A 13,682-nucleotide genomic window follows, 5' to 3' on the forward strand; every position below is an offset into this window, starting at 1 on the left:
TACTTCTTTTTATTTTCACCAATTAAATAAAAAAAACTATACATTTTTGGTATTTACGTACTCAAACTGACCTGGGAAATCAAACTGCCAGTTCAATTTTACCATATAGGGAAAATGGTAAATGAAGACACCCCAAAAAATAATTGTGGACTTGCACTTTTTTTTGCAATTTCACCGCAATTAGAAAAATATATATAACGCTATATCTTAAAATTAATGGTGTTATTCAAAAGTACAACTTGTCCTGCAAAAAAAAAGCCCATATACGACTATGTTGACTGAAAAATAAAGAAAGTTAAGGCTCTCGGGAGAAGGGGAGGAAAAACAAAAACTAAAAGTGTAAAATCGCCGAATGGTGAAGGGGTTAATGTGTAGTATAAGGGTATGTGTCCACGGGAGAATGTAGCTGCGGATTTTTCTGCATCAAAAATCCGCAGCTTTCCCGCAAAATCCGCACCTTTTCAAAGGTGCGGATTTACTGCGGATTTACCGCGGATTTTGGTGCGTATTTTTTTTTTTCCCCCAATTTTAAAGCCAAAATCCGGATGAAAATCCGCAACAATAATTGACATGTTGCAGATTTTTCCGGACCAAAATCCGCACGAAATTCGCTGCGGAAAAATCCGCAGCATGGGCACAGCATTTCTAAAATGCCATAGAAATGGCTGGGAAGTACCGCTGCTGCAGATTTTCGGGAAATCCGCGGCTTTTCCGCGAGAAATCCGCGGCAAAATCCGCGCATTTTCCGCAGCGTAGGCACATAGCCTAAGGAAACAAGCTAATACTGTTTGACTAACCGGGATCAAAGTGACAGTGATTGACTACAAAACACAGAGTTCTTGTTTTACATGTTATATTGCACATGGCAAGTTTTAAAGACCCGGTTGTGATTTCTTTTCTCAGGCAGTTCTTTCATCTGAAGTTCGGGATGGTGATAATTTGGAGAATTTTAGGTATTATTTCTATGAAGGTCCTTCACCATCACTTTTGTGGGTTTTAAAATATGAGCCTAAAACTGAAAGTTCACTGACGATACAAGAACATCCGAAGCAAATATCCTGTAACAGCGATCAGACGGTGACCGTGGAATACAACATCCATAGGAAGAACCTCAATGCTGACACCGATCATCTGGACTTTTTCTACATTGTAAGTCTTTTCATTCTTGGAATTAAAATTGTACATTTTTTTAAATTTGTCTTACCATTATAGATTTCTTGTCTATTGGATCCATAACACAAATGATAGGATCCATATTATCATGCCATGATTTATCATTGTCACGCTCCCAATGCCTCGGCAGCGCTCCTTTCCTACTGAGGCGGTCTCACCATTGCACCACCGCTCCTTACTCACTGAGCCGGTCCCTGCATCGCACCACCGCTCTGTACCCACTGATCCAGCCTCGCCAGTGCACCACCGCTCCTTCCTCACTTGTCCTGTTCACGCGTCCACCGGTCATGCCTGCCGCTCCCGCTCATGCTCCCCATAGTCCTGTTCCTGGTCTCAGGAGTCTGATTCTGACTAATGCCTCTATATAGGACCGGGCCGTGCCCACTCACCTGGTCTTATAGACCCAGCACTGCTGCAACAGGAAATGACCTGAGGCTGTGCTGGGTATATAAGACTGGCCTTTCTATGTGGGCAGGGCCTGATCATCGCATGTGTTTCTATGCCTTGTCTTGTGAGCTAGGTGCTCAGGTCCTTTTGTTCCTGTTTCCTGTATTACTGCCTTAAAGTACGCTGTGACCCTAGTGACCTTGTCCTGTCTTTGCTTCCTGATACCTGCACCTGTTCCTGTACTGTCCTATGGGACTCCATGACCCTGGTGACCTGGTTCTTCCCATTCCTGCCACGCTAGTGCTCCAGCTACCGTGTACCCTGCCCTCCAGGTGGGGTGCTCGGTAGAGATGAGCGAACCGGTCGCGGTTCGGCTCGAGGTTGGTTCGCCGAACGGACCTCCCGTTCGAGTTCGGTTTGTCGAACGTTCGACGAACCGAACTCGAACTGCATAGGAAACAATGGCAGGCAATCACAAACACAGAAAAACACCTAGAAAACACCCTCAAAGGTGTCCTAAAGGTGACAAACAACTCAAACACATTGGAAAGTGACAAGGACATATACTCATGCGAAAACAAAACAGCTGGACAAGGAAAAAGAGGAGGACACACAGATATAGGCATGGCACGCCCTTCTAAAATCATGTAAAACACCGCAAGGTGACTCCAAGCGGAGTCTCCCTTTTTTCCAAAAATTGGGCCACACACACACCCACCCCTTCAGTGGCAGCACTTGTGCCCCAGTTGTACACTTCACAGCTACATTTGCATCAAGCACATTCAAAAATACGCCATTCTTATCCGTCCCCAGGATGACACCGGGGTAGGTAGCAAAGTCTTTCCTGATCCCAGCTCTGTTCATCTTGGCTTCTTTTAAAAACACAGCAAGCAAGGGTTACTCCAAGCGGAGTCTCCCTTTTTTCCAAAAATTGGGCCACACAGACACCCACCCCATCAGTGGCAGCACTTGGGCCCTAGTTGCAAACAGGATGTTTTGATTTGCATCAAGCACATTCAAAAATACGCCATTCTTATCCGTCCCCAGGATGACACCGGGGTAGGTAGCAAAGTCTTTCCTGATCCCAGCTCTGTTCATCTTGGCTTCTTTTAAAAACACAGCAAGCAAGGGTTACTCCAAGCGGAGTCTCCCTTTTTTCCAAAAATTGGGCCCACACACACCCACCCCTTCAGTGGCAGCAGTTGTGCCCCAGTTGTACACTTCACAGCTAGATTTGCATCAAGCACATTCAAAAATACGCCATTCTTATCCGTCCCCAGGATGACACCGGGGTAGGTAGCAAAGTCTTTCCTGATCCCAGCTCTGTTCATCTTGGCTTCTTTTAAAAACACAGCAAGCAAGGGTTACTCCAAGCGGAGTCTCCCTTTTTTTCCAAAAATTGGGCCACACAGACACCCACCCCATCAGTGGCAGCACTTGGGCCCTAGTTGCAAACAGGATGTTTTGATTTGCATCAAGCACATTCAAAAATACGCTATTCTTAGCCGTCCCCAGGATGACACCGGGGTACGTAGATAAAGTCTTTGCTGATCCATGACTTGTTCATCTTGGCTTCTTTTAAAAACAATGTAAGCAAGGGTTACTCCAAGCGGAGTCTCCCTTTTTTTCCAAAAATTGGGCCACACAGACACCCACCCCATCAGTGGCAGCACTTGGGCCCTAGTTGCAAACAGGATGTTTTGATTTGCATCAAGCACATTCAAAAATACGCCATTCTTATCCGTCCCCAGGATGACACCGGGGTAGGTAGCAAAGTCTTTCCTGATCCCAGCTCTGTTCATCTTGGCTTCTTTTAAAAACACAGCAAGCAAGGGTTACTCCAAGCGGAGTCTCCCTTTTTTCCAAAAATTGGGCCCACACACACCCACCCCTTCAGTGGCAGCAGTTGTGCCCCAGTTGTACACTTCACAGCTAGATTTGCATCAAGCACATTCAAAAATACGCCATTCTTATCCGTCCCCAGGATGACACCGGGGTAGGTAGCAAAGTCTTTCCTGATCCCAGCTCTGTTCATCTTGGCTTCTTTTAAAAACACAGCAAGCAAGGGTTACTCCAAGCGGAGTCTCCCTTTTTTCCAAAAATTGGGCCACACAGACACCCACCCCATCAGTGGCAACACTTGGGCCCTAGTTGCAAACAGGATGTTTTGATTTGCATCAAGCACATTCAAAAATACGCCATTCTTATCCGTCCCCAGGATGACACCGGGGTACGTAGATAAAGTCTTTGCTGATCCATGACTTGTTCATCTTGGCTTCTTTTAAAAACAATGTAAGCAAGGGTTACTCCAAGCGGAGTCTCCCTTTTTTTCCAAAAATTGGGCCACACAGACACCCACCCCATCAGTGGCAGCACTTGGGCCCTAGTTGCAAACAGGATGTTTTGATTTGCATCAAGCACATTCAAAAATACGCCATTCTTATCCGTCCCCAGGATGACACCGGGGTAGGTAGCAAAGTCTTTCCTGATCCCAGCTCTGTTCATCTTGGCTTCTTTTAAAAACACAGCAAGCAAGGGTTACTCCAAGCGGAGTCTCCCTTTTTTCCAAAAATTGGGCCACACAGACACCCACCCCATCAGTGGCAGCACTTGGGCCCTAGTTGCAAACAGGATGTTTTGATTTGCATCAAGCACATTCAAAAATACGCCATTCTTATCCGTCCCCAGGATGACACCGGGGTACGTAGATAAAGTCTTTGCTGATCCATGACTTGTTCATCTTGGCTTCTTTTAAAAACAATGTAAGCAAGGGTTACTCCAAGCGGAGTCTCCCTTTTTTTCCAAAAATTGGGCCACACAGACACCCACCCCATCAGTGGCAGCACTTGGGCCCTAGTTGCAAACAGGATGTTTTGATTTGCATCAAGCACATTCAAAAATACGCCATTCTTATCCGTCCCCAGGATGACACCGGGGTAGGTAGCAAAGTCTTTCCTGATCCCAGCTCTGTTCATCTTGGCTTCTTTTAAAAACACAGCAAGCAAGGGTTACTCCAAGCGGAGTCTCCCTTTTTTCCAAAAATTGGGCCCACACACACCCACCCCTTCAGTGGCAGCAGTTGTGCCCCAGTTGTACACTTCACAGCTAGATTTGCATCAAGCACATTCAAAAATACGCCATTCTTATCCGTCCCCAGGATGACACCGGGGTAGGTAGCAAAGTCTTTCCTGATCCCAGCTCTGTTCATCTTGGCTTCTTTTAAAAACACAGCAAGCAAGGGTTACTCCAAGCGGAGTCTCCCTTTTTTCCAAAAATTGGGCCACACAGACACCCACCCCATCAGTGGCAGCACTTGGGCCCTAGTTGCAAACAGGATGTTTTGATTTGCATCAAGCACATTCAAAAATACGCCATTCTTATCCGTCCCCAGGATGACACCGGGGTACGTAGATAAAGTCTTTGCTGATCCATGACTTGTTCATCTTGGCTTCTTTTAAAAACAATGTAAGCAAGGGTTACTCCAAGCGGAGTCTCCCTTTTTTTCCAAAAATTGGGCCACACAGACACCCACCCCATCAGTGGCAGCACTTGGGCCCTAGTTGCAAACAGGATGTTTTGATTTGCATCAAGCACATTCAAAAATACGCCATTCTTATCCGTCCCCAGGATGACACCGGGGTAGGTAGCAAAGTCTTTCCTGATCCCAGCTCTGTTCATCTTGGCTTCTTTTAAAAACACAGCAAGCAAGGGTTACTCCAAGCGGAGTCTCCCTTTTTTCCAAAAATTGGGCCACACAGACACCCACCCCATCAGTGGCAGCAGTTGTGCCCCAGTTGTACACTTCACAGCTAGATTTGCATCAAGCACATTCAAAAATACGCCATTCTTATCCGTCCCCAGGATGACACCGGGGTAGGTAGCAAAGTCTTTCCTGATCCCAGCTCTGTTCATCTTGGCTTCTTTTAAAAACACAGCAAGCAAGGGACTTGGGCCACACAGACACCCACCCCATCAGTGGCAGCACTTGGGCCCTAGTTGCAAACAGGATGTTTTGATTTGCATCAAGCACATTCCAAATCCACAAGCATTTACTCTCCCCAGGATGACACAGGGGTAGTAAATTCCTTCTGGATCCATGACTTGTTCATTTTGATGAACGTCAGTCTGTCCACATTGTCACTGGACAGACGCGTGCGCTTATCTGTCAGCACACACCCAGCAGCACTGAATACACGTTCAGAGACAACGCTGGCAGCTGGACACGACAAAATCTCCAAGGCGTAACTGGAGAGCTCTGGCCATTTTTCTATGTTTGAAGCCCAAAAGGAGCAAGGCTCCAGTTGCACAGTCATGGCATCGATGTTCATTTGGAGATACTCCTGTATCATCCTCTCCAGCCGTTGACTATGTGTCAGACTTGTTGTCTCTGGTGGCCTTGCAAAAGAGGGTCTAAAAAAATTATGAAAAGATTCCATAAAATTGCTGTTACCGGCACCAGATACGGTCCTACTGGTACGGGTAGACTGGTGAAGATGACGAGACCGTCCCATGTTTGTCAAGTTACAACTGGGAGATTCCCTCCCTGCACCTGCATGGTTGTTTAGTGGAAAAGCCGAGCTAAGATCGAGTAACAGCTTCTGCTGATACTCCTGCATACGTGCGTCCCTTTCTATGGCTGGAATTATGTCACAAAATTTGGACTTGTACCGGGGATCTAATAGTGTGGCAATCCAGTAGTCATCATCACTTCTAATTTTGACAATACGACTGTCATGTTGGAGGTAGTGCAACAAGAAGGCACTCATGTGTCTTGCGCAGCCATGCGGACCAAGTCCACGCTGTGTTTGTGGCATAGAGGTGCTAACCGTTCTTTCTTCCTCTGACATCTCCCCCCAACCTCTTTCAACTGAAATTTGACCAAGGTCTCCCTCATCCGCTGAGTCTTCCATGTCCATGGACAGTTCGTCCTCCATTTCTTCATGTTCTCCTGCACCTTGCTCAACATTTCGCCTGCTACTATGCGCCCTTGTCGATCCCTGTTCCCCATGGTCCCATGCCTGCTGCGTTGGTGATGATGAACGTCTGGATCTTGGTGATGTTGTTGTCCCTTGCACATATGAATCCTCCTGTAGTTCCTCCCCTTCATGTTGTCCCACCCCCTGACTCCGAATAGTGTTTAGCGTGTGCTCCAGCATGTAAATGACTGGAATCGTCATGCTGATAATGGCATTGTCAGAGCTAAACATATTCGTCGCCATGTCGAAACTGTGCAGAAGGGTGCATAGGTCCTTGATCTTAGACCACTCCATCAGGGTGATCTGCCCCACCTCTGCATCTCGTTGGCCCAGGCTATACGTCATGACGTATTGCACCAGGGCTCTGCGGTGCTGCCACAGTCGCTGTAACATGTGTAGAGTTGAATTCCAGCGTGTCGCCACATCGCATTTCAGGCGATGAACCGGCAGGCCGAAAGACTTCTGGAGCGATGCAAGTCGCTCAGCTGCGGCGCTTGAACGCCGGAAGTGAGCAGACAGTTTTCGTGCCCTGTTCAGAAGGCCATCTAGGCCGGGATAGTGTGTTAAAAATTGCTGCACGACAAGGTTCAACACGTGAGCCATACAAGGTACGTGTGTCACCTTGCCCAGGCGAAGGGCCGCACCCAGGTTTGCAGCATTGTCGCACACGGCCTTACCAGGCTGCAGGTTGAGTGGAGACAACCATTTATTAAACTCGGACCGCAGAGCTGACCACAACTCCTCAGCTGTGTGACTCTTATTACCAAGACATGTCAAGCTAAAGACCGCCTGATGCCGTTGCGCTCGGCTGCCAGCATAGTAATGAGGCGTGCGTGATTCCTTCTGCGCAGTGAGAACGCTGGTGGCCTGACCAGGCAGGCTTGGGGCGGAGGTGGAGGACCCAGATGAGGTGGAGGATGCAGAAGCTGTGGCGGAACTTGGACAGACAGAGGATTGACACACAAGTCGTGGGGACGGCAAGACTTGTGCAGCAGACCCTTCACCATCTATCACCATAGTTACCCAGTGCCCAGTCAGCGACATGTAACGTCCCTGTCCATGCTTACTGGTCCAAGTATCGGTGGTGAAATGCACCCGTTCACACACAGAGTTTCTCAAGGAAGCGGTGATGTTGTGTGCGACATGCTGGTGTAGCGCGGGCACACCTTTCTTAGAGAAGTAGTGGCGACTAGGCATCTGGTACTGGGGCACAGCGACAGACATAAGGTCTCTAAAATCCTGTGTGTCCACTAGGCGGAAAGGCAGCATTTCGGTAGCCAACAGCTTACAGAGGGATAGAGTCAACCTCTTAGCTTTGTCATGGGTCGGAGGAAGTGGCCTTTTATTTGACCACATCTGAGGGACAGAGATCTGGCTGCTGTGTGTAGACGGTGTTGAGTAGGGTGTCCCTGGAAAAATGCAGGTTTGTGAGGAAAGTGCAGGCGGAGACATGATGTTGCCTTCATCCAACGTTGGTGCTATCGATGTCTGAGAGAGCTGTACACACTCACTTGTTTCCCCTTCCAAACCAACTGACGACCTTACAAGCAAACTGCCTGTTGCGGTTACAGTGGTGGAAGTTTTGCGTGGAAAAACAGGTGTGACAGCTGTCCCCACAGTCCTAGAAGATGAAGAGCGCGCGGATGCACTGGAAGGGGCGGGCGGTGGATGGTTCGCTCCGCTAGCCGGCATTGCAGCACGGTGAGCTTCCCACCGGGACTTATGATATTTATTCATGTGACGATTCATAGAAGAAGTTGTCAAACTGCTGAGGTTTTGACCTCTACTAACAGAATCATGACAAATGTTACATATCACATGAGTTGGGCGATCTTTTTCGATGTGAAAAAAGGCCCAGGCTAGGCAAGGCTTAGAGGCCATGCGACCTGTTGATCCACCCCGAATAATGCTCATAGGCAGAGTGGTGGCTGAGGATGCAGTTGTAGACGTGCTACCAGTGCTCCGACTCTGTCCAGGAAGGCGCAAGGTAACTTCGTCGTCGGTTGCATCCTCCTCCACCGCCTCTGTTGACCTCCTCGAGTGCCTGACTGGGGGTTGACAGTAGGTGGGATCTAGAACGTCATCATCAATTGTTGTGTTTGCACTCCCCTCCCCCTCAGACCGAGCCTCTTCTTGCCCTGACCGAATATTTAAGTTGTCATCCCAATCGGGTATCTGCGTCTCATCTTCATCAGTATGTTCCTCATTGTCTATAACCACAGGTGTTACAGTTTGTGACAAAGGGTCAACATTATGCTCAGAAACTTGGTCCTCACGGCCTGAATCTGAGTCACAAAGGTTCTGGGCATCACTGCAGACCATTTCCTGTTCTGTACTCACTGTAGCTTGGGAGCAGACCTCTGATTCCCAGGCTATAGTGTGACTGAACAGCTCTGCAGACTCAGCCATCTCAGTTCCACCATACTGTGCAGGGCTGATGGAGACTTCAGAGCTGGGAGAAATCAAGTGTGATTGGGATGACAACTCAGAGGAATGGTGTTTTTTGGATGCGGTACTTGAAGTGGCTGAGAGGGCACTTGTTGGACCACTTGAGATCCATTCAAGCATTTTCCTTTTTTGCCCATCATCTACCTTTGTTCCTCTTGTTCGTGTCCGTAAAAAAGGGAGCACATCGGATTGTCCACAATAAGTAGTAGACATCTTACTTTTGCTAGTAGATGGTCTATCTTCAGCAGATGATAATGGAGCTTTGCCACCTTCCCCACTGACAAAACATTTTTTGCCTTTTCCACCACGCCTCTTCCCCTTTCCACCAGCATCTGTCATTTTGCCACTCATGTTGATTGCGACAAGATTGTGGACTGAAAATGTGGTAGTAAAAATTGAGAGGTGGTGAAGATTGCAGTGGTGGTCTAGCTTTATTAACAGCAGAATAATAAAGAATAAATATCCCTGACAATGTAACTTAGTTATAATTCGTTGGAGTGTGCAACGCAGGCAGACGTGCTGCAAATGTCTTGGCACTAGTGGGACTATAGCAAAGTCCAATAGCCACGTATAGGATGCCACTAGGTACACTGAGTGTTTGCTAGTATAATGGCTTCGTTATAATTAGTTGGAGTGTGCAACGCAGGCAGATGTGCTCTGCAAATGTCTTGGCACTAGTGGGACTATAGCAAAGTCCAATAGCCACGTATAGGATGCCACTAGGTACACTGAGTGTTTGCTAGTATAATGGCTTCGTTATAATTAGTTGGAGTGTGCAACGCAGGCAGATGCGCTCTGCAAATGTCTTGGCACTAGTGGGACTATAGCAAAGTCCAATAGCCACGTATAGGATGCCACTAGGTACACTGAGTGTTTGCTAGTATAATGGCTTCGTTATAATTTGTTGTAGTGTGCAACGCAGGCAGATGCACTCTGCAAATGTCTTGGCACTAGTGGGACTATAGCAAAGTCCAATAGCCACGTATAGGATGCCACTAGGTACACTGAGTGTTTGCTAGTATAATGGCTGAGTTTAAAAAACTTGGAGTGTGCAATGCAGGCAGATGTGCTCTGCTAATGTCTTTGCACTAGTGGGACTATAGCAAAGTCCAATAGCCACGTATAGGATGCCACTAGGTACACTGAGTGTTTGCTAGTAAAATTGCTTAGTTTAAAAAACTTGGAGTGTGCAATGCAGGCAGATGTGCTCTGCAAATGTCTTGGCCCTAGTGGGACTATAGCAAAGTCCAATAGCCACGTATAGGATGCCACTAGGTACACTGAGTGTGTGCTAGTATAATGGCTTCGTTATAATTAGTTGGAGTGTGCAACGCAGGCAGATGCGCTCTGCAAATGTCTTGGCACTAGTGGGACTATAGCAAAGTCCAATAGCCACGTATAGGATGCCACTAGGTACACTGAGTGTTTGCTAGTATAATGGCTTCGTTATAATTTGTTGTAGTGTGCAACGCAGGCAGATGCGCTCTGCAAATGTCTTGGCACTAGTGGGACTATAGCAAAGTCCAATAGCCACGTATAGGATGCCACTAGGTACACTGAGTGTGTGCTAGTATAATGGCTTCGTTATAATTTGTTGGAGTGTGCAACGCAGGCAGATGCGCTCTGCAAATGTCTTGGCACTAGTGGGACTATAGCAAAGTCCAATAGCCACGTATAGGATGCCACTAGGTACACTGAGTGTTTGCTAGTATAATGGCTGAGTTTAAAAAATTTGGAGTGTGCAATGCAGGCAGATGTGCTCTGCTAATGTCTTTGCACTAGTGGGACTATAGCAAAGTCCAATAGCCACGTATAGGATGCCACTAGGTACACTGAGTGTTTGCTAGTAAAATTGCTTAGTTTAAAAAACTTGGAGTGTGCAATGCAGGCAGATGTGCTCTGCAAATGTCTTGGCCCTAGTGGGACTATAGCAAAGTCCAATAGCCACGTATAGGATGCCACTAGGTACACTGAGTGTGTGCTAGTATAATGGCTTCGTTATAATTAGTTGGAGTGTGCAACGCAGGCAGATGCGCTCTGCAAATGTCTTGGCACTAGTGGGACTATAGCAAAGTCCAATAGCCACGTATAGGATGCCACTAGGTACACTGAGTGTTTGCTAGTATAATGGCTTCATTATAATTTGTTGTAGTGTGCAACGCAGGCAGATGCGCTCTGCAAATGTCTTGGCACTAGTGGGACTATAGCAAAGTCCAATAGCCACGTATAGGATGCCACTAGGTACACTGAGTGTGTGCTAGTATAATGGCTTCGTTATAATTAGTTGGAGTGTGCAACGCAGGCAGATGCGCTCTGCAAATGTCTTGGCACTAGTGGGACTATAGCAAAGTCCAATAGCCACGTATAGGATGCCACTAGGTACACTGAGTGTTTGCTAGTATAATGGCTTCGTTATAATTAGTTGGAGTGTGCAACGCAGGCAGATGCGCTCTGCAAATGTCTTGGCACTAGTGGGACTATAGCAAAGTCCAATAGCCACGTATAGGATGCCACTAGGTACACTGTGTGTTTGCTAGTATAATGGCTGAGTTTAAAAAACTTGGAGTGTGCAATGCAGGCAGATGTGCTCTGCTAATGTCTTTGCACTAGTGGGACTATAGCAAAGTCCAATAGCCACGTATAGGATGCCACTAGGTACACTGAGTGTTTGCTAGTAAAATTGCTTAGTTTAAAAAACTTGGAGTGTGCAATGCAGGCAGATGTGCTCTGCAAATGTCTTGGCCCTAGTGGGACTATAGCAAAGTCCAATAGCCACGTATAGGATGCCACTAGGTACACTGAGTGTGTGCTAGTATAATGGCTTCGTTATAATTTGTTGGAGTGTGCAACGCAGGCAGATGCGCTCTGCAAATGTCTTGGCACTAGTGGGACTATAGCAAAGTCCAATAGCCACGTATAGGATGCCACTAGGTACACTGAGTGTTTGCTAGTATAATGGCTTCGTTATAATTTGTTGTAGTGTGCAACGCAGGCAGATGCGCTCTGCAAATGTCTTGGCACTAGTGGGACTATAGCAAAGTCCAATAGCCACGTATAGGATGCCACTAGGTACACTGAGTGTTTGCTAGTATAATGGCTTCGTTATAATTAGTTGGAGTGTGCAACGCAGGCAGATGCGCTCTGCAAATGTCTTGGCCCTAGTGGGACTATAGCAAAGTCCAATAGCCACGTATAGGATGCCACTAGGTACACTGTGTGTTTGCTAGTATAATGGCTGAGTTTAAAAAACTTGGAGTGTGCAATGCAGGCAGATGTGCTCTGCTAATGTCTTTGCACTAGTGGGACTATAGCAAAGTCCAATAGCCACGTATAGGATGCCACTAGGTACACTGAGTGTTTGCTAGTATAATGGCTTCGTTATAATTTGTTGGAGTGTGCAACGCAGGCAGATGCGCTCTGCAAATGTCTTGGCCCTAGTGGGACTATAGCAAAGTCCAATAGCCACGTATAGGATGCCACTAGGTACAGAGTGTTTGCTAGTATAATGGCTGAGTTTAAAAAACTTGGAGTGTGCAATGCAGGCAGATGTGCTCTGCTAATGTCTTTGCACTAGTGGGACTATAGCAAAGTCCAATAGCCACGTATAGGATGCCACTAGGTACACTGAGTGTTTGCTAGTAAAATTGCTTAGTTTAAAAAACTTGGAGTGTGCAATGCAGGCAGATGTGCTCTGCAAATGTCTTGGCCCTAGTGGGACTATAGCAAAGTCCAATAGCCACGTATAGGATGCCACTAGGTACACTGAGTGTGTGCTAGTATAATGGCTTCGTTATAATTAGTTGGAGTGTGCAACGCAGGCAGATGCGCTCTGCAAATGTCTTGGCACTAGTGGGACTATAGCAAAGTCCAATAGCCACGTATAGGATGCCACTAGGTACACTGAGTGTTTGCTAGTATAATGGCTTCGTTATAATTTGTTGTAGTGTGCAACGCAGGCAGATGCGCTCTGCAAATGTCTTGGCACTAGTGGGACTATAGCAAAGTCCAATAGCCACGTATAGGATGCCACTAGGTACACTGAGTGTGTGCTAGTATAATGGCTTCGTTATAATTTGTTGGAGTGTGCAACGCAGGCAGATGCGCTCTGCAAATGTCTTGGCACTAGTGGGACTATAGCAAAGTCCAATAGCCACGTATAGGATGCCACTAGGTACACTGAGTGTTTGCTAGTATAATGGCTGAGTTTAAAACATTTGGAGTGTGCAATGCAGGCAGATGTGCTCTGCTAATGTCTTTGCACTAGTGGGACTATAGCAAAGTCCAATAGCCACGTATAGGATGCCACTAGGTACACTGAGTGTTTGCTAGTAAAATTGCTTAGTTTAAAAAACTTGGAGTGTGCAATGCAGGCAGATGTGCTCTGCAAATGTCTTGGCCCTAGTGGGACTATAGCAAAGTCCAATAGCCACGTATAGGATGCCACTAGGTACACTGAGTGTGTGCTAGTATAATGGCTTCGTTATAATTAGTTGGAGTGTGCAACGCAGGCAGATGCGCTCTGCAAATGTCTTGGCACTAGTGGGACTATAGCAAAGTCCAATAGCCACGTATAGGATGCCACTAGGTACACTGTGTGTTTGCTAGTATAATGGCTGAGTTTAAAAAACTTGGAGTGTGCAATGCAGGCAGATGTGCTCTGCTAATGTCTTTGCACTAGTGGGACTATAGCAAAGTCCA

General features: G+C 46.9%; 1 protein-coding gene across 1 annotated transcript in view; it reads left to right on the top strand.

Annotated features, from left to right (window-relative positions):
* The window catches only part of LOC142312621 (alpha-2-macroglobulin-like protein 1), a 177,227-nt gene that overhangs the window by 51,175 nt on the left and 112,370 nt on the right, over nucleotides 1–13,682 (top strand). The window contains exon 13 of the mRNA XM_075351616.1: nucleotides 904–1,149. Within this exon, the coding sequence (XP_075207731.1) occupies nucleotides 904–1,149 (246 nt within the window). The remainder of the gene's footprint in view (nucleotides 1–903; nucleotides 1,150–13,682) is intronic.

The sequence above is a fragment of the Anomaloglossus baeobatrachus genome, chromosome 5, assembly GCF_048569485.1.
Source record: "Anomaloglossus baeobatrachus isolate aAnoBae1 chromosome 5, aAnoBae1.hap1, whole genome shotgun sequence".
NCBI lineage: Eukaryota > Metazoa > Chordata > Amphibia > Anura > Aromobatidae > Anomaloglossus > Anomaloglossus baeobatrachus.